This window comes from Oryza glaberrima, chromosome 4 (genome assembly GCF_000147395.1).
Source record: "Oryza glaberrima chromosome 4, OglaRS2, whole genome shotgun sequence".
NCBI classification, from domain to species: domain Eukaryota; kingdom Viridiplantae; phylum Streptophyta; class Magnoliopsida; order Poales; family Poaceae; genus Oryza; species Oryza glaberrima.
In genome coordinates this window covers 29,164,248-29,179,420 of record NC_068329.1, presented here as the reverse complement: position 1 = coordinate 29,179,420, position 15,173 = coordinate 29,164,248, and the positions used below count along the sequence as shown (strand labels likewise).

The 15,173-nt window shown below is 41.6% G+C and overlaps 2 protein-coding genes and 1 pseudogene across 2 annotated transcripts; all 3 read right to left on the bottom strand.

Moving 5' to 3' along the window:
• Window positions 1-320: 320 nt before the first annotated feature.
• On the bottom strand, window positions 321-3,800 carry LOC127771630 (receptor-like protein 1). The gene is made up of 5 exons (XM_052297562.1): window positions 3,419-3,800; window positions 3,161-3,307; window positions 2,839-3,060; window positions 2,496-2,717; window positions 321-2,419 (listed from the first exon to the last, which is right to left on the bottom strand). Exons 1-5 carry the CDS (start codon window positions 3,798-3,800, stop codon window positions 363-365), a joined length of 3,030 nt encoding a protein of 1,009 aa, XP_052153522.1. The 3' UTR covers window positions 321-362.
• A 1,692-nt stretch (window positions 3,801-5,492) lies between these two features.
• On the bottom strand, window positions 5,493-8,602 carry LOC127771631 (receptor-like protein 15; annotated as a pseudogene).
• A 790-nt stretch (window positions 8,603-9,392) lies between these two features.
• On the bottom strand, window positions 9,393-12,860 carry LOC127771621 (receptor-like protein 15). Its single transcript, XM_052297553.1, has 3 exons — window positions 12,470-12,860; window positions 12,221-12,367; window positions 9,393-12,112 (listed from the first exon to the last, which is right to left on the bottom strand). The coding sequence occupies exons 1-3, from the start codon at window positions 12,858-12,860 to the stop codon at window positions 10,053-10,055; spliced, it is 2,598 nt and encodes an 865-aa protein (XP_052153513.1). The 3' UTR covers window positions 9,393-10,052.
• Between the last annotated feature and the right edge of the window lie 2,313 nt (window positions 12,861-15,173).

The window sequence follows — 15,173 nt, the reverse complement described above, 5'->3', positions numbered from 1 at the left end:
CGGCTAGCCCATTACCTTGTGGAGCTAGCCAGAAGACCCCTGGGCATTTCTCGAAGTCGATTGAGAAGAACATAAACGATAATGATCTCAAAGGAGTTTTGCTGGTGCCACTCCCAATGATAATGATAAGCAAGAACAAAGAAATTTGTAGCTGCATCTGTTGTATTGTAACAAGCAATCGGTTGGCTAGTTTGTACCAGTTAAGTATAATGTGGTATATTCTCAACAATGAAGGGGAGTTGCAATATTATTCAACGCCAAATACCTGCCTTTAATGTAACAGAAAATTGAACCAAAGGATAGCATAGTTTACATTGCATACAGGGGATGATGTTTCATAAAGCTCTTGGCTGTAGTGTTGACTACATTTTGTTTTTTACAGATTGCCTGTATGAATGGCAAAATGAGAATGCGACGGTGGCCCAGAATGCCATCACTAATGAGGCAGCACTGACAATGTAGAGGACTGGATCATCGTACCTCTCTCCTACATCTTCCTTTGCCACAGCACCTGGGCTAGGAGAGCACCTCTTTCCCTGAGATATTTTGTGAAGGTTGTTGTTGCCTAGGTAACTGTCAATGCTGAATGAGCTCAACTGACCATAGTTCGGTATGCATCCAGATAAGTTGTTGTACGCCACGGAGAATGCTCCCAACGACGCTAATTGAGTTAACTGCCAAGGTATCGGTCCACTCAGGTTGTTGTGGGATAGATCTAGGCTTTCAATCTCATTCATGCTGGCAAATGTTGCTGGTATTTGGCCAGTGAAGAAATTGTAGGACAGATTGAGTGACCTGATATGACTCAGATTTCCTAGCTGCCAAGGAATCTCTCCATCCAGCATGTTTGCAGATAGGTCGATGCCAGACATTGAAATGAAGAAATTGCCACCATATGTATAAAGATGCCCCTTGGTAGCAAAGTTGAAGCCCCTTAAACTATAACGGGTGTCATAAAAGTCTGATATAGTTTCAAAGACCGGTTGGAGAGTTTGATCATTTGCTCTGCCTATTAAAGAGAGACCACCAATGCATGCTGGTAATGAACCAGAGAGTTTGTTGTGTGAGAAGTCTATTATCCTCAGGTACTGGAGTTTGCACAAGTTTGGAGTGATCTGTCCTTCAAAATTATTTCCCGCCAAGGAAAGTAGCCTTGTGTTACCGAGATAACCTACCCAATTAAGGTTGCCGGTGAACTGATTATATGTGATATCCAAAGCTATAAGATTGGATGTATTGAAATAACTTTCAGAGAGATTGCCTGATAAGTAATTCCTAGACAGGTTAAGGAAACGGAGCTCTGATGTACAGCTGAAATCTGGTATAGAACCTGTAAGGTTGTTATTTGATAGATCTAAAAATACAATTCCTGTTAATTTACAAATTTGTGGATGGATTTCTCCAGTTATATGGTTGTCGGCAAGATTGAGTGCTCTCAAAGAAGAGAGGTTCCAAAACGAAGCATCGAGTTTGCCAGACAGTCTATTACCATGCAAATCAATGATTTTTAGCTGTCCTGACAGATTATGGGGTATCGTTCCTTCAAACTTGTTATTGTCCAGGTACAATTGTGATATGATAGAAAGATTGTTCACCCCATCAAAAATCAGACCGCTAAGCTCGTTGTTCGAGACCTTCAAGGTCACTAGCATATAATTAGTGAACATGCAAGCTGGCAGTTTTCCAGAAATTCTGTTATCTGATAGGTCCAAATAATCCATTGAGCCGATTTGGCAGAATGATGTCGGTATTTGCCCAGAAAAGTTGTTGTTAGAAAAATCAAGGATGGACAAAATGGGAAACATTGAGCTGATGTTGGATGGTAGTTGTCCTTCAATACGGTTCATGGATAAGTTGAGATATTGAAAAAATTCGCAGGTACGACATACTGGGGCAAATGATCCAGTGAGCAAGTTATTTCCAAGATTTAGGCTGACCAGTGCTGTTTCCTTTCTGAACAACCAATTAGGCATGTTCCCTGTCAAGTTATTGTCTGACAAATCAAGCACCTTTAAGTGATGTTGTGTGTGCAAAAAATATGGTTCTGAAAGAGTACTCTTGTCAAGCTCACAGCTAGAGAGCACTAGCCGTTTCAACTGGAATGGGGGTATCCATCCAGGAAAATTGATATCAACAGCTAAATTAGGATTGCCCGAGAAGTCTATCTCCTCAAGTTTTGTGAGGTTTCTCAGCCAAATAAATGGAAATGTACCACTCAAATTATTCTGGGAGAAGCGAATGTTCTTAAGCGATAAAGAAAGATTCGAAGATATGCTAATAGGAATAGGCCCTTCTAAGAGATTTGCTGATAGATCCAATAGTTCAATATGAGGAAGTGAAAACAAGAACGTAGGAAGGCTTCCACTGAACTGATTGGAACTCAGATACAATTCACGTAGGTTCTGCAAGTCTCCAAATGCTGCAAAAACAGTGGATATCATCTTATTCATTATTTTTACTGGTACTTCAGGAAGGAAATGGTTGTTGTTCTGTACCTCGTTCACTCCAAAGACAAAGTGATCCACTCATCCTATTGTTCTGGAGATTTAATACTTCAAGCAGAAGTGGTTCTGAAGATGTACGTGTTGGAATATGCCCATCGAAAGAATTTTGAGAAAGGTCCAGGAACTTGAGTTGAGGAAGTGCAAATAACGAAACAGGGAGACTTCCTTGGAATTGGTTGCCACGCAAATTTAGGCTCCTGATGTTCTTCAAAACTGCCATGCGTTCAAGTGCGCAATAGTTACAGAAGGCACTGGATCTCAAAAGGTCAACGGCGTCATATGTTAAAAAACGGAATAAATTTATTATGAAATAGGTTTAATTAATCTGTTGCACCTGCTGTTGGAAGCTCCCCACTCAAATGGTTGTGGCTGAGATCCAAGATTTCCAGGGCAAAGGGTTTCAGTGATGAACTCGTAGGAATACTTCCTTCAAAAAGATTATTTGAGAGATCTAGGATCTTAAGGTGGGGAAGCTCAAACAACCATGTTGATAGTTCTCCACCGAAATGATTCAAACTCAAATTCAATTGCCGCAGGTTTTGAAGATTTTGAAAAGCTGCAGTATGGATAGTTCGTGCAACAGAATTACAAATAACATGAATAGTCAAGCTTGACCTCAGTACTAGCTTGTGGCAAAATTTTGGCATGATTTTTACCTTGTGCTGAAAGTCCTCTGTTGAGGTGGTTATGGTTGAGTACTAGAACCTCCAGTGCACCAAATTCCCCATTAAATACCGGGAAACTCCCTTCCAACGAACAGTATGTGAAGTCCAGATATTGAAGCTTCTTTAGTCCAACTAAACCTGCAGTAGCATAGAGGAATTGTTTGTAGAGACAAGAAGCACCTGAACATTGGAATAAATTAAATTCAAAGTGTACTTTGTCTCTCTCTCTCTCTCTACACACACACCTACCATCAAAGCTTAACGAACTGGGGTAATTCCATGATAAGTCCAGGAACTGAAGCTCATGAAACGCAGAAAACACCGACAAGTTCAGGTGCCAACGATCACTGGGAGTTGAAATGGGAGGATAATAGATCCCTGAGAGGTGGAGGTGAGATATTCGGCGGGTGCTATTTTCGCACACCACGAGCTCCCACACGCAGCAGTCATCACCCTGCCCCCATGAATCAAGAACCACCATGGAGTTTGCTCTGGTAAGAGAAGACTTGATATCCATCAGAGCCGCTCTCTCCTCCGTGAAGCAGCCGGAGGACATGTACATCATGGAGGATTGCAACACGGATAGGAGTACCAAGGACAGTGATCCCCATGTCAGCAAGTAGGCACCCATGCCACAACGAAGGAGGCTAGTCTGATGAGTTTGAGATCAGAGAGAAGTATTGTGTTATAACACTTGGATGGGAGTGTTCTACAGGGATGTCAAAAGTCACAATTTGACCAGCAAAACGAAAGACCAACAAGGGTCAAAGCGAGTGTACTTGGACCGATGACTTCAGCATCAATCTGCGGTGAAGCTAATCGAGTGGAAAAGTCCTTTTTTGGGCATGTTTTCTGAAAGTTTAAAAGTTGCGCTTTTTCTCAAAAAAAAACGAAAGTTTCTTTAAAAAATTATATTTATCAATTTTCTAAGTTTAAAATAATTATACTTAATTAATTGTACACTAATAATTTATCTTATTTGTAAAGTGAGTGTAGCTCAATTAGGTTCCTTATGATGGAACCAGTCCACCCGGGTTAGAGACTTACTCGTGTGCTCGCATTTACGGCTAATTATTCTATAAGTGGTAGGTGACTTATCCATTGACAACGAGACGCTCGTAATGATTTTGTCAATCTCAAAATATATCGGTCCAGTCTTACAACGAGACGCTCATAGTGATTTCGTTAATCTCAATATATGTTGGGTCCAGTCTTACAGAGGTATTCATAGGGGTGAATATGTGCATGTTCTGTGCGTCTGCATTTGTATTGTGTTTAAAAAAATTCAACTCATTTTACATATTTTTTAAATCTGTTCTAATCCTTTTCTGTCAAACACCCCGTAATCTTGCGGATATCTCTCAATCTTGATAAAATCGGGCCGGCATATATTGGGTCGGCAATTCAGATTAACCTGGGCCAGGCTTGGCCCAGTTTGCAAATTGCAAGGCGATCGGCCCGGCTGGCATCTTCTTCCCCTGTGCTGCCGTGTGCCGGCATCACCTCCGCCGCGTCTCGGAGTCTCCTCCCCTCTCCGCTCTCTCCTTGCTCCGTTGCTCTCGCCACCACCAGCTCCACCACAATCACCATGGGTCCATGGCTACAGCCAAACCTAGGTCGTCGTCACTCTTGCCTGGCCCCGCCTCCGGCATCGCCGCTCTTCCACTTGCTCCCGGCAACTACCAATAACCGCGCAGACAGCAGCGAACCAACCCTAGGGTAGCCACTTCAAGGACCGGAGGAAGTTGGATGGTATGTGATCTGCTTCTTCTCTGTGTTATTGCTGCTCTTGTCTTGGATTATTTCGGTTGGATATCATCCGATATATGCACACACGGCTAATACAGTTTTGGAATCATTCCCCATTTTAACAACCTACAAAGTATTTAGTATTGAGTACTCTTTAGTATTTAATCCTAGATTTTATTTCCATATACATCCATATAGATACATTTGAATTTGAATTATATTTAGAAAATCAGAATCTTCGGGAATGTGAATTGGATTTTGTGGGATCCAAATGGGGCCAACAAGTTTATTTTTACCATGTCATGGTGAGAAATCAATTTATGATGATAATCAGAGGTTAGGGAAAACCTGCACTTAAGCACGCCCTGTGTAAATTGCAGGCTAATATATTCATTCATCTTATAGCAAGCTACATTTCTCAACAGCCATTTACACAACATCGACATTTAGATGACAGGTCCAAAACAAAACATGGACATTAGATTAAAAATTATAGACTCAAGACTTTTGAAGCAGTTGGTAAGTGGAGACTTCACAATCAGAAATGGATGATAGAAAAATAAACTTCAAATCGTTAATGACCACGCCAAAACACCAAATTCCCTGTCGCGAGAATTGCATGCCATCCGAGTGGATGGAAAAACAAGAAAGCAACGGTGGCCCAAAACGCCAGGACGAATGAGGCAGCACTGACTGCATAGAGCACTGGATCATCTGCCATACTGTCTCTTCCTTCCGATGGCAGGTCACCTGCTTCTGAATCTGGAGAGCATATGTTTCCCTTTGGCATATTGCGAAGATAACTGTTGCCTTGGTAGCTATCCATACTGAACGTGCCGAACTGACCGGAGTTTGGAATGCATCCTGATAAGTTGTTGTATGCCACAGAGAACACCGCTAACGATGATAATTTGGTCAGCTGCCATGGAATCGATCCACTCAACTCATTGTGGGAAAGGTCCAAGCTTTCAATCTCACTCATGTTCACAAAACTTGCTGGGATTTGGCCAGTCAAGAAGTTGTTGGACAGGTTGAGCGATTTGGTATTGTTCAGATTTCCAATGTCCAATGGAATTTCTCCTGACAGCATATTCTCAGATAAGTCGATGCCAGACATCAAATCAAAGAAGTTCAAACTATATGTGTATCATGCCCCTTTTGTAGCAAAGGTGAAAACTCTTGGGTTATAAACACTTATGCTGACCTCTGTCAACAATAGACCAAGTAGGAAGAATGGTGAAATATTTTGAGCTACCCTGTTGTCCACACAAGAGATGTTACCAACACACGGTGGCAACGGACCTGAAAGTTTGTTATGTGAGAAGTCAATTATCCTTGGACAGTTGAGTATACATAAGTTTGGAGTTATTTGGCCTTCAAATTCATTCCAACCCAATGAAAGTATCTTAATGTTATTAAAATGCTTTAACCAATTGAGATTGCCAGTGAACTTATTATATCTCATATCCAAAGCCATAAGATTTGACGTGTTAAAAAGATCATCTGAGATGTCTCCTGACAAGGAATTCCCAGACAGGTTAAGTGAACTTAATGATGCACTGCTACATCTTGGTATAGACCCTATTAAGTTGTTACCTGAAAGATCTAAAATTTGAACCGATGCCAGGTTGCATAGGTTTTTCGGGACATTTCCTGTTATATGGTTACCTGCAAGATTAAGTACCACCAAATTCGGCAGATTCCAAAATGAAGTGTCAAGTGCACCAGACAGCTTGTTATCTTGCAAATCCAAGAATCTTAATGCTCCCGACAGATCATGAGGCAGTGTTCCTTTAAGTTTGTTTCTCCCTAGGTCTATTGCAAACCCAACGGACAAGTTTTTCATCCCGCCAAGCACCAAACCTTCAAGTAGGTTATTTGAGGCCCTCAAGGTCCACAGCTCAGGAAAATCAGTGAACACGCAAGCCGGCATTTCACCAGAAAAGTTGTTGTTTGATAAGTACAGATTTTGCATTTGGTTGATGTGGCATAAAGAAATTGGTATTTCTCCAAAGAACTTATTGCCTGACAAATCCAGAGTTGACAAGCTTGGGAATATTGAGCTAAAGTTGGCCGGTAGCTTTCCTGCAATAAGGTTGGTAGGTGTAATGAAAGATTTTAGAGCAGTTTGGGGGTGCCATATTGGATCTAGGGATCCAGTTAGCAAGTTATTTCCAAGGTTTAGGTTAATAAGAGTTGCTTCCTTTGTAAACAACCAGTTAGGCATACTTCCTGACAAGTTATTGCCGGACAAATCGAGCTCCTGTAAATGATGTTGTGTGCGTAGAAAATGTGGTTCTGCAATAATGCCTTTGTCAAGGTCACAGCCAGATAGAGCTAACTGCTTCGGTTGGAACAGGGGTACCCATCCAGAAATAGTTACATCAACAGCTAAATTAGAATTCCCTGACAGGTCTATCTGTTCTAGTTTAGTGAGGTCCCGCAGCCAAAAAAAAGAGAGCCTACCACTCAAATTGTTCTGGGAAAACCGAAGACCCTTGAGAGACAAAGAAAGATTTGAAGCTGGAGTTATAGGGATAGATCCTTCTAATTGATTTCGTGAGAGATCCAACCGTTCAATATGTGGAAGTGAAAACAGGAAAGTTGAAATATTTCCACTGAATTTGTTGGAACTCAAATCCAATTCTCTTAGGTTCCTGAGATATCCGAATGCTGCAAGGTATGAATATTATGAAGCAGTTATATATGCAGGATTACAGAAAATATTGCCCATATATTATGATCAAGCAAGAAGTGTTCATTTCCATACCTTGTTCAGTTGGAAGAGCTCCACTCATGTTGTTGTTGCTGAGGTTTAATACTTCCACTGAAACTGGTTCTGAAGATGAACTAATTGGAATACCTCCTGCTAATGAATTTGTTGAGAGATCTAGGATCCTAAGGTGCGGAAGTGTAAGCAAAGACTTTGGAAGGCTTCCGTTGAAGTGATTGTTATTCAAATACAACTCCTGCAGATTTGTAAGTTCCTTGAGAACTGCAATGAAGTTGCAAATATATGATCTTGCCTGCAGGATTCTAATTCTTTACTGAACAATGCTTCCCACCTGCAGTGGGAAGCACTCCTTGGATGTAGTTGTGGCTGACATCTAAGACTTCCAGCGTAACCAGCTCCCCAAGAGGTGCAAAGATACTCTCGCAACCTGTTATGAGTGAGGTTGAGATGCTGTAGCTTGGGCAGTTTCAGCCCTACCAAGCCTGTGATAGTTTGTTCGAAAATGTTACTCGTTGGAAAAACTAGGAGCAATGCTTGCTTGGTTATTCAGAATGGAAGTTGACCCACATACCGTCAGAACCTAACGAGCTGAGATAAATACTGGACAAATCCAGGAACTGAAGTTCAGGGAATGCAGAGAATACCGTGGTGTTGAAACGCCAAAACATAGCTCCACCAGCTGGCACTTTGAGGACATCATACAGGTTTGAGAAATATAGATGTGATACTCGCCCAGTGATGTTGCTGCATTTGACGCGCTCCCACAAGCAGCAGTCGTCGCCGCGGCCCCATGAACGCGGCGCCGTGCTGTTTGAGCTCGTCAGGGAGGAGCCGATGTCCATCAGTGCCGCCCTCTCCTCCACGAAGCAGCCACAGGGCATGTATATATCTGGATGCGACAGGCATAGCACAAGCAAGAAGAAGAATCCCCATGGAAACCTGCTGCCCATGTCGAGAGAAGCTGCTCCTCCGGACGGCGAGAGGGAACGGAGAAATGATCATTGATACCTGGTGTGTTGTGTGGCTTTATCATGCTGCATTTGTGCATTCTCCTGTCTGTTTCCATGAACTTGCATGCGTACACACGCTCTGCTGACATGGTGCCTGTTGGTGAAGCAACTTTGCCTGGACTGGACCGGTTCTTCCTCATGTACTAGTACTAATTAACAATAATCAATAAGTAAGGTTTGATTTTGTCTTGTCAAGATGGTGGCCTGGAATAGACGATGGATATCATCCTTACTTTGTTTTCCTGTTTTCTCCTCTTCTTTTTTTTCCATGTGGTCAGTTCTTGTGGTTGTTGAAAAGGACTGTAGCCGTGTTGACAAACTGTCTTAGTCTGTGTTCTTTTAGAGGGTTTGGGGACCCCTTCCCTTCGCACGAAAAACGGAGTGATAGATTAACACGTGATTAGTTAAGTATTAGCTATAAAAAAACTTGAGAAATAGATTAATATGATTTTTTTTAAAACAACTTTCCTATATAATCTTTTGCAAAACGTGTAACGTTTAGCAGTTTGAAAAGCCACGCAGAAAACGATGGAGATGGGTTGGGACTTGGGAACCTATGTAAAAGAACACAGCTGGTGGAGCTGTTCAAGTCAAGGTAGTTTGTTTGGGTGGCAGAGATATGGTTTTAAACTCATGTATGGCTCATTTCTTTACTGGAAATGGTGTGTGTGTGTTGGGTGGGGTGGGGTGGGGGGGGGGGGAGGTTTAGGAGGATAAGAAACTATGCCAAAGTGGGATAGTTTTTATTTTTTTTAAAAAAAGGCAAGTGGGATAACAACAACGCGGGATCTTTTGCGATTTGCAACATGACACGAGAATCTTCACTTTTGGCGATTCCGAGAAGGGAACTAACAAAGGCTCTTTTTAAATCCCACCCCAAAATTTTTTATCATGTCATATCGAACGTTTGAACACCTGCATGAAGTATTAAATATAGGCTAAAAAAATAATTAATTGCACAGAGTGCGACTAATTTACGAGACGAATCTTTTAAGGCACGTGTCTCTACTGTCGACAAGGAAAAAAAGTTACTACAGTACATAGCACATATGCAAGGTTACAATTTTCTTTAGGAAATAATTTACACGTTTGAGAGAACAGTACGAGTAGAATGTTGGATGGTACTAGTATATGCTCCCTCCGTTCCATTTTAAACGCAACCATGAGTTTCTGTGTCCAATTTTGATCGTCCGTTTCATTTAAATTTTTTTCTGAAAAAAAATTAAAAAGTGTAAGTCACGCATAAAGTATTATTCATGTTTTATCATCTAATAACAATAAAAATATTAAGCATGGATTTTTTTAAATAAGACTGATAATCAAAGTTAGACACGGAAACTCATGGCTACGCTTAAAATGAGACGAAGGGAGTATTAAAAAAACTGAAGCTCTACATTCGGAAGCTTGTGAATGTGAAAGTAATCCAAAATGTCACTACGAACGAGGCAGCAGTGACCGCGTAAAGGATTGGATCATTTGCCTTTTCACCTCCATCATCCGGGAGCGAATGACCTGAACTGGGAGCACACTCGCTCCCTTCTGAAGCTGGGTGTAGGAGGTTGTTTCCTTGGTAGCTATCCATATCAAATGAGCCGAACTGACCAGAGTCTGGTATACATCCTGATAAGTTGTTGTACATCACTGAGAACACGGACAGTGATGACAAACGAGTTAACTGCCATGGTATTGCTCCACTCAGCTTGTTGTGGGATAGGTCTAAGCTTTCAATTGAACTCATGTTTGCAAAGGTTGCTGGGATTGGTCCGTCAAAGAAATTGTGGGACAGATTGAGGGCCTTGATATGTCCCAGATTTCCCAACTCCCTGGGAATTTGTCCAGACAACATGTTTGCAGATAAGTCGATGCCAGACATCCAATTGATGAAATTGTGTTTGTATATGTAAATGTTGCCTTTAGTACGGAAGCTGAAGCCTCTATCTTCATAGCATCCGATGTAATCGAAAATTGGGTACCTAAAGTGATTCTCACAGATTAGCGACCATAAAGGGATACCAACTGGATTTTGTCCAAATGAGAGGTTTCCAATACATGATGGCAATGGCCCTGATAGACTGTTGTGTGAGAAATCAAGTATCCTTAAGGACTGGAGCTGACAAAGGCTGGGAGATATCTGCCCTTCAAACTTGTTGCTGCCCAGTGAAAGGTACTTAATTTCACCTAGATATTGTACCCATTCAATGTTTCCGTTGAATTGGTTGTGACTGAGATCCAAAGCCATGACAGTAGAGCTATTGAAGAAAGAAAAAGGTACTATATGTCCGGACAAAGAATTATGAGAGACGATAAAAAAATCAAGCTCTAATGCGGTCATACAGTTTGGTATAGCCCCTGAAAGGTTGTTATGAGATAGATCCAAAAGCATAATTCTTGTCAAATTGCAAATGCTTGGATGGATTTCACCGATTAGACTATTGCCCGCAAGACTCAAGGTGCATAAAGTGGAAAGGTTCCATTGTGAAAAATTGAGTTTACCTGATAAATTATTGTCATGCAAATCCAATGTTCCATGAGCATCGAAATCTGCTGTTAGATATCGCGGCAGTGTTCCTTCAAATTTGTTGCCATCAAGGTATAACGCATGTTTGATCGACAAATGATTCGTACCACCAAATATGGGGCCACCAAGTTTGTTGTTTGAGACCTTCAAGGTTGTCAGTATAGGATATTCAGTGAGCAAGCAATTAGGCAATTCTCCTGAAAGGCTGTTATTTGATAGGTCCAGGTATTCCATTCTAGTAATGTTGCACAATGATGATGGTATTTCTCCAGAAATCGTATTGCTAGAAACATCAAGAAAACTCATATTTGGAAATACTGAGCTGATGTTAGCCGGTAGATGTCCGGAGATACGGTTCATAGGAAGACTGATAGCTTGTAGATTCATTTGGGGATACCATATTGGACCTAATGACCCTGTTAGTGAGTTATTTCCAAGATTAAGGTAAACTAATGTGGTTTGCTCTGTAAATAACCAATTGGGCATGCTCCCAGACAGGCTGTTATTCGACAAATCAAGCACTTCTAGTTGATGCTGTGTGCGTAAAAAAATTGGTTCTCTAACGATGTTCTTATCAAGGTTGCAGCCAGAGAGGACTAGCACTTTCAGTTGGAATGAAGGTGACCAGCTAGGAAAGTTGACCGCAACAACCAAATTAGCATTTCCCGAGACATCTATCTTTTGGAGCTTGGTGAGGTTTCTCAGCCAGAAGAAGGAAAATTCACCACTCAAATTATTCATTGAAAAATTGAATGTCTTCAACGCTGACGTAATATTTGAAGATGGTGTCACAGGAATACTCCCCTCAAAGAGATTTTGTGAGAGACTCAAGTGCTCAAGACGAGGAAGTGAGAACAATGATGAAGGAATGCTTCCATTTAGTCGATTGGAACTTAAATCCAATTCCCGCAGGTTCCGAAAACTTTCAAAAACTGCAAAAACATGCATATGGATGATTATTATAAATTGCAAAACAATAATAAACATCAATATATTTTTTTCTTCTCCAGGAATTACTATAGGAAGTGTTCATTTTGGACCTGAAGACGGAAGTACTCCATCAACGCCAGTAAACTGAAGATGCAAGACTTCCAGGGAAACCAATTTCCCAATAGATGCTGGGATAGTACCATTCAAGCAGTTGTTATTGAGCTTGAGATACCGAAGCTTGGTCAATCCTAGTAAACCTGGCCAGAACGTTTCCATTTACAAAAGTAAGTTCTGTCAACCGTGGATCATACATGCGTGCGAGACATGGAAGGCTATGGAGCCATGCGACTCGTACTTACCATCCCAGCTCTGGAAAGTAGCATTGTTCATGGACAAATCCAGGAACTGAAGCTCCGGGAATGAAGAGAAGACCGTCGTGTCGAAACGCCAAAACGAGTGACCGTGTGCATCTAGCACTTCATCAGAAGCATACAGGTTTGAGAAATAGAGATGTGATACTCGCCCAGTGATGTTGCTGCATTTGACGTGCTCCCACAAGCAGCAGTCGTCGCCGCGGCCCCATGAACGCGGCGCCGTGCCGTTTGAGCGCGTCAGGGAGGAGCCGATGTCCATCAGCGCCGTCCTCTCCTCCACGAAGCAGCCATGGGAGGGCGTGGAGATATTGGAATCTGGCAAGCATAGCACAACCAAGAAGAAGCAGAAGAATCCCCACGGAAAGCTGCAGCTCATCTTGGAAGAAGAAGCTCCACCTTCTCTTGTGCTTGGCTCACTGAGACGTCTGAGAATGATCAACGGTGGATTACTAGATTGTGTGGTTTTATCATGCTGCTGGGGAAGCAACTTTGCTTTTTACCACTCTCGGGCTCTGTAACAAACCGGGTATTCAATGAATTGATCACACTGGCTGAGAGCGATGTTGATTAAGTCACGATGTTAACTGGAACCTATTAATGTATTGAATTGTTGATTATAATTTGGATTTCCTGAGTTATTTATTAACTGTTTATCGCTTGATATTAAGTCATATGCATATGCATTTTCGATACATTATTAGTTAGAATAAAACTTGTGAGAGTGGATTAATTCAAGAATATCAAATATGTTTCCCTCAAAAAAAAAATATCAAATATGGTTCATGCTACGTTGCTGGCCATTATCTGCAGCGCGGATTAGTTGACACTGGGAGAGGTACACAAATGCACAATATAAATTAGAAATCCCATTCTTTATAATTTACCAGTACGGGTCTGCATACATACATGCATGCATATGCTTGCATACTAAAATTCTTACACTATACTTCCTCCGACCTCCGTCCCATAAAAAACCAACCTACTGGATGTGACACATTCTAGGACAACGAATCTGGACATACATTTGTCCAGATTCGTTATACTAAAATATGTCACATTCAGTCCTGAATTCATTTTTTTTTATGGAGGGAGTATGCATCTTATATATATAGTACATATGCATGGTTATACAATATCAACTGAACTCATACACTGCATACAAGTCTAAAGAAGAAAAATATGATTTATCAAGAAATGTTGTGCTATATAAAGTCATAAAAGTAAAACCGAGAAAATAAAGTGAAACTAGCGTGTTTTATTTTTGAATGCGTATAATCTAATGGTCACACAACCAAACCATATATAAGTGCAAATACATTAGCTGAGAACATATCGGGTGTGTTTGAAAAATGGGTTAGGAAAGATGGGATTGGGAAATAGAAATGAATGGAGGGATAGGATGAAATGGGGTGAGAAGAATGGATGGTTAAGATTGAATTCTAGAACAGTTACAACTCAGTCCCTAATCTAAGAGTAATTTCTAATTTTACAAACCTAAGGGGCTTAAGTGAAAAGGTATAAAATATCCCAGATTTACTAAAAGTTTCCATCAGATGTAAAGTCAATATTTTTTACCATTTCCTGAACTGAACATGCAAGAGTGAAATGGTCAAGTAAGCTCCTTGATGATTATCTCCTATCTCGTGTTTATGAGACACTGACCAATTTGACTGTAACATGTGAACAGGGGAAAAAAGAGATGCGTACAGGGATAAGTAATATACATCTCCGTCTCAGGAATATTAGAGTTCATTAACTTTTTTAAACATGTTTAACCGTTCGTCTTATTTAAAATTTTTTATAAATATTATTAAAACATTTTATGAATATTATTAAAAATTTGAGTAGTGTAGTATATTTAATAATAAATCAAATGATAGAAAAAAATTAATAATTATTTAATTTTTTTTAATGAGATGAACGGTTAAACATGTTTAAAAAATCAACGGGTTCAGATATTTAAATAGGGGGAGGGATTGTACCACGGATAATATGAACGACACGTTGCTTGTGCCGGCAGTCTCTGGCTTGGAGCACAACACGACAATTACTCCTGAGCAAGTACTACTTGTACTGTTGTCGCGATCCATGTAGACTAGTAAGGCCTGGTTTAATTTCTAAATCTTTTTTTTAAAAAGCATCACATCGAATTATTGGACATCTTCATTGATCTATCGGCTGTGCCTTCTTTCCCGCTGCTAGATGCACGCTGTCCTGACCACCCCAGCGGCGGCGGCATGTGCGACCTCGGGGTCAGACCGTTGGAGAGGCCCGGGAGACGTTGGTAGCAGTGGCACGGGCGAGCTCAAGGTCGAAGATCTCCGCGGCGGCGAGGTGAGCGACCTCGATGGCATTGTGCCCGCCGTCGACAACCCCCGCCTCCCTGTCGACGCCCGCGCCGTTCCCGTCTCGCTGCCACCTTCCCAGGCCCATCTTTGGCCGCCGCTGGGCTGCCGCTGTGCTTCCTCACTACCGCCGCCGCCGGCCACCGCCGTGACGCCGCCTTCCTCTTCTCCCGCCTTGCCCCGCCGACTGGCTACAGGCAAAGAAGACTGAGATAGAGGAGGAACTGAGGAAGGGAAAGAAGAGGGGGGATAGAGATGACGTGGCATCTTGACATGTGGGGCCTATATGGGTCTCACGCTGACTCAGCCGTTACGTTGGAAAAAAACCGGGGTCAAAACCATCG

What these genes read in the sequence shown, in the direction of transcription:
- LOC127771630 (XM_052297562.1), bottom strand. Translation starts at nt 3,800, where the DNA reads ATGGGTGCCTACTTGCTGACATGGGGATCACTGTCCTTGGTACTCCTA. An exon ending in CAGAGGACTTTCAGCACAAG is followed by an intron (nt 3,061 to 3,160) that starts GTAAAAATCATG and finishes TCCATACTGCAG; the next exon opens with CTTTTCAAAATCTTCAAAAC. An exon ending in TTGTCTTTGGAGTGAACGAG is followed by an intron (nt 2,420 to 2,495) that starts GTACAGAACAAC and finishes CTGTTTTTGCAG; the next exon opens with CATTTGGAGACTTGCAGAAC.
- LOC127771621 (XM_052297553.1), bottom strand. Translation starts at nt 12,860, where the DNA reads ATGAGCTGCAGCTTTCCGTGGGGATTCTTCTGCTTCTTCTTGGTTGTG. An exon ending in TACTTTCCAGAGCTGGGATG is followed by an intron (nt 12,368 to 12,469) that starts GTAAGTACGAGT and finishes CGTTCTGGCCAG; the next exon opens with GTTTACTAGGATTGACCAAG. An exon ending in TGGAGTACTTCCGTCTTCAG is followed by an intron (nt 12,113 to 12,220) that starts GTCCAAAATGAA and finishes ATGTTTTTGCAG; the next exon opens with TTTTTGAAAGTTTTCGGAAC.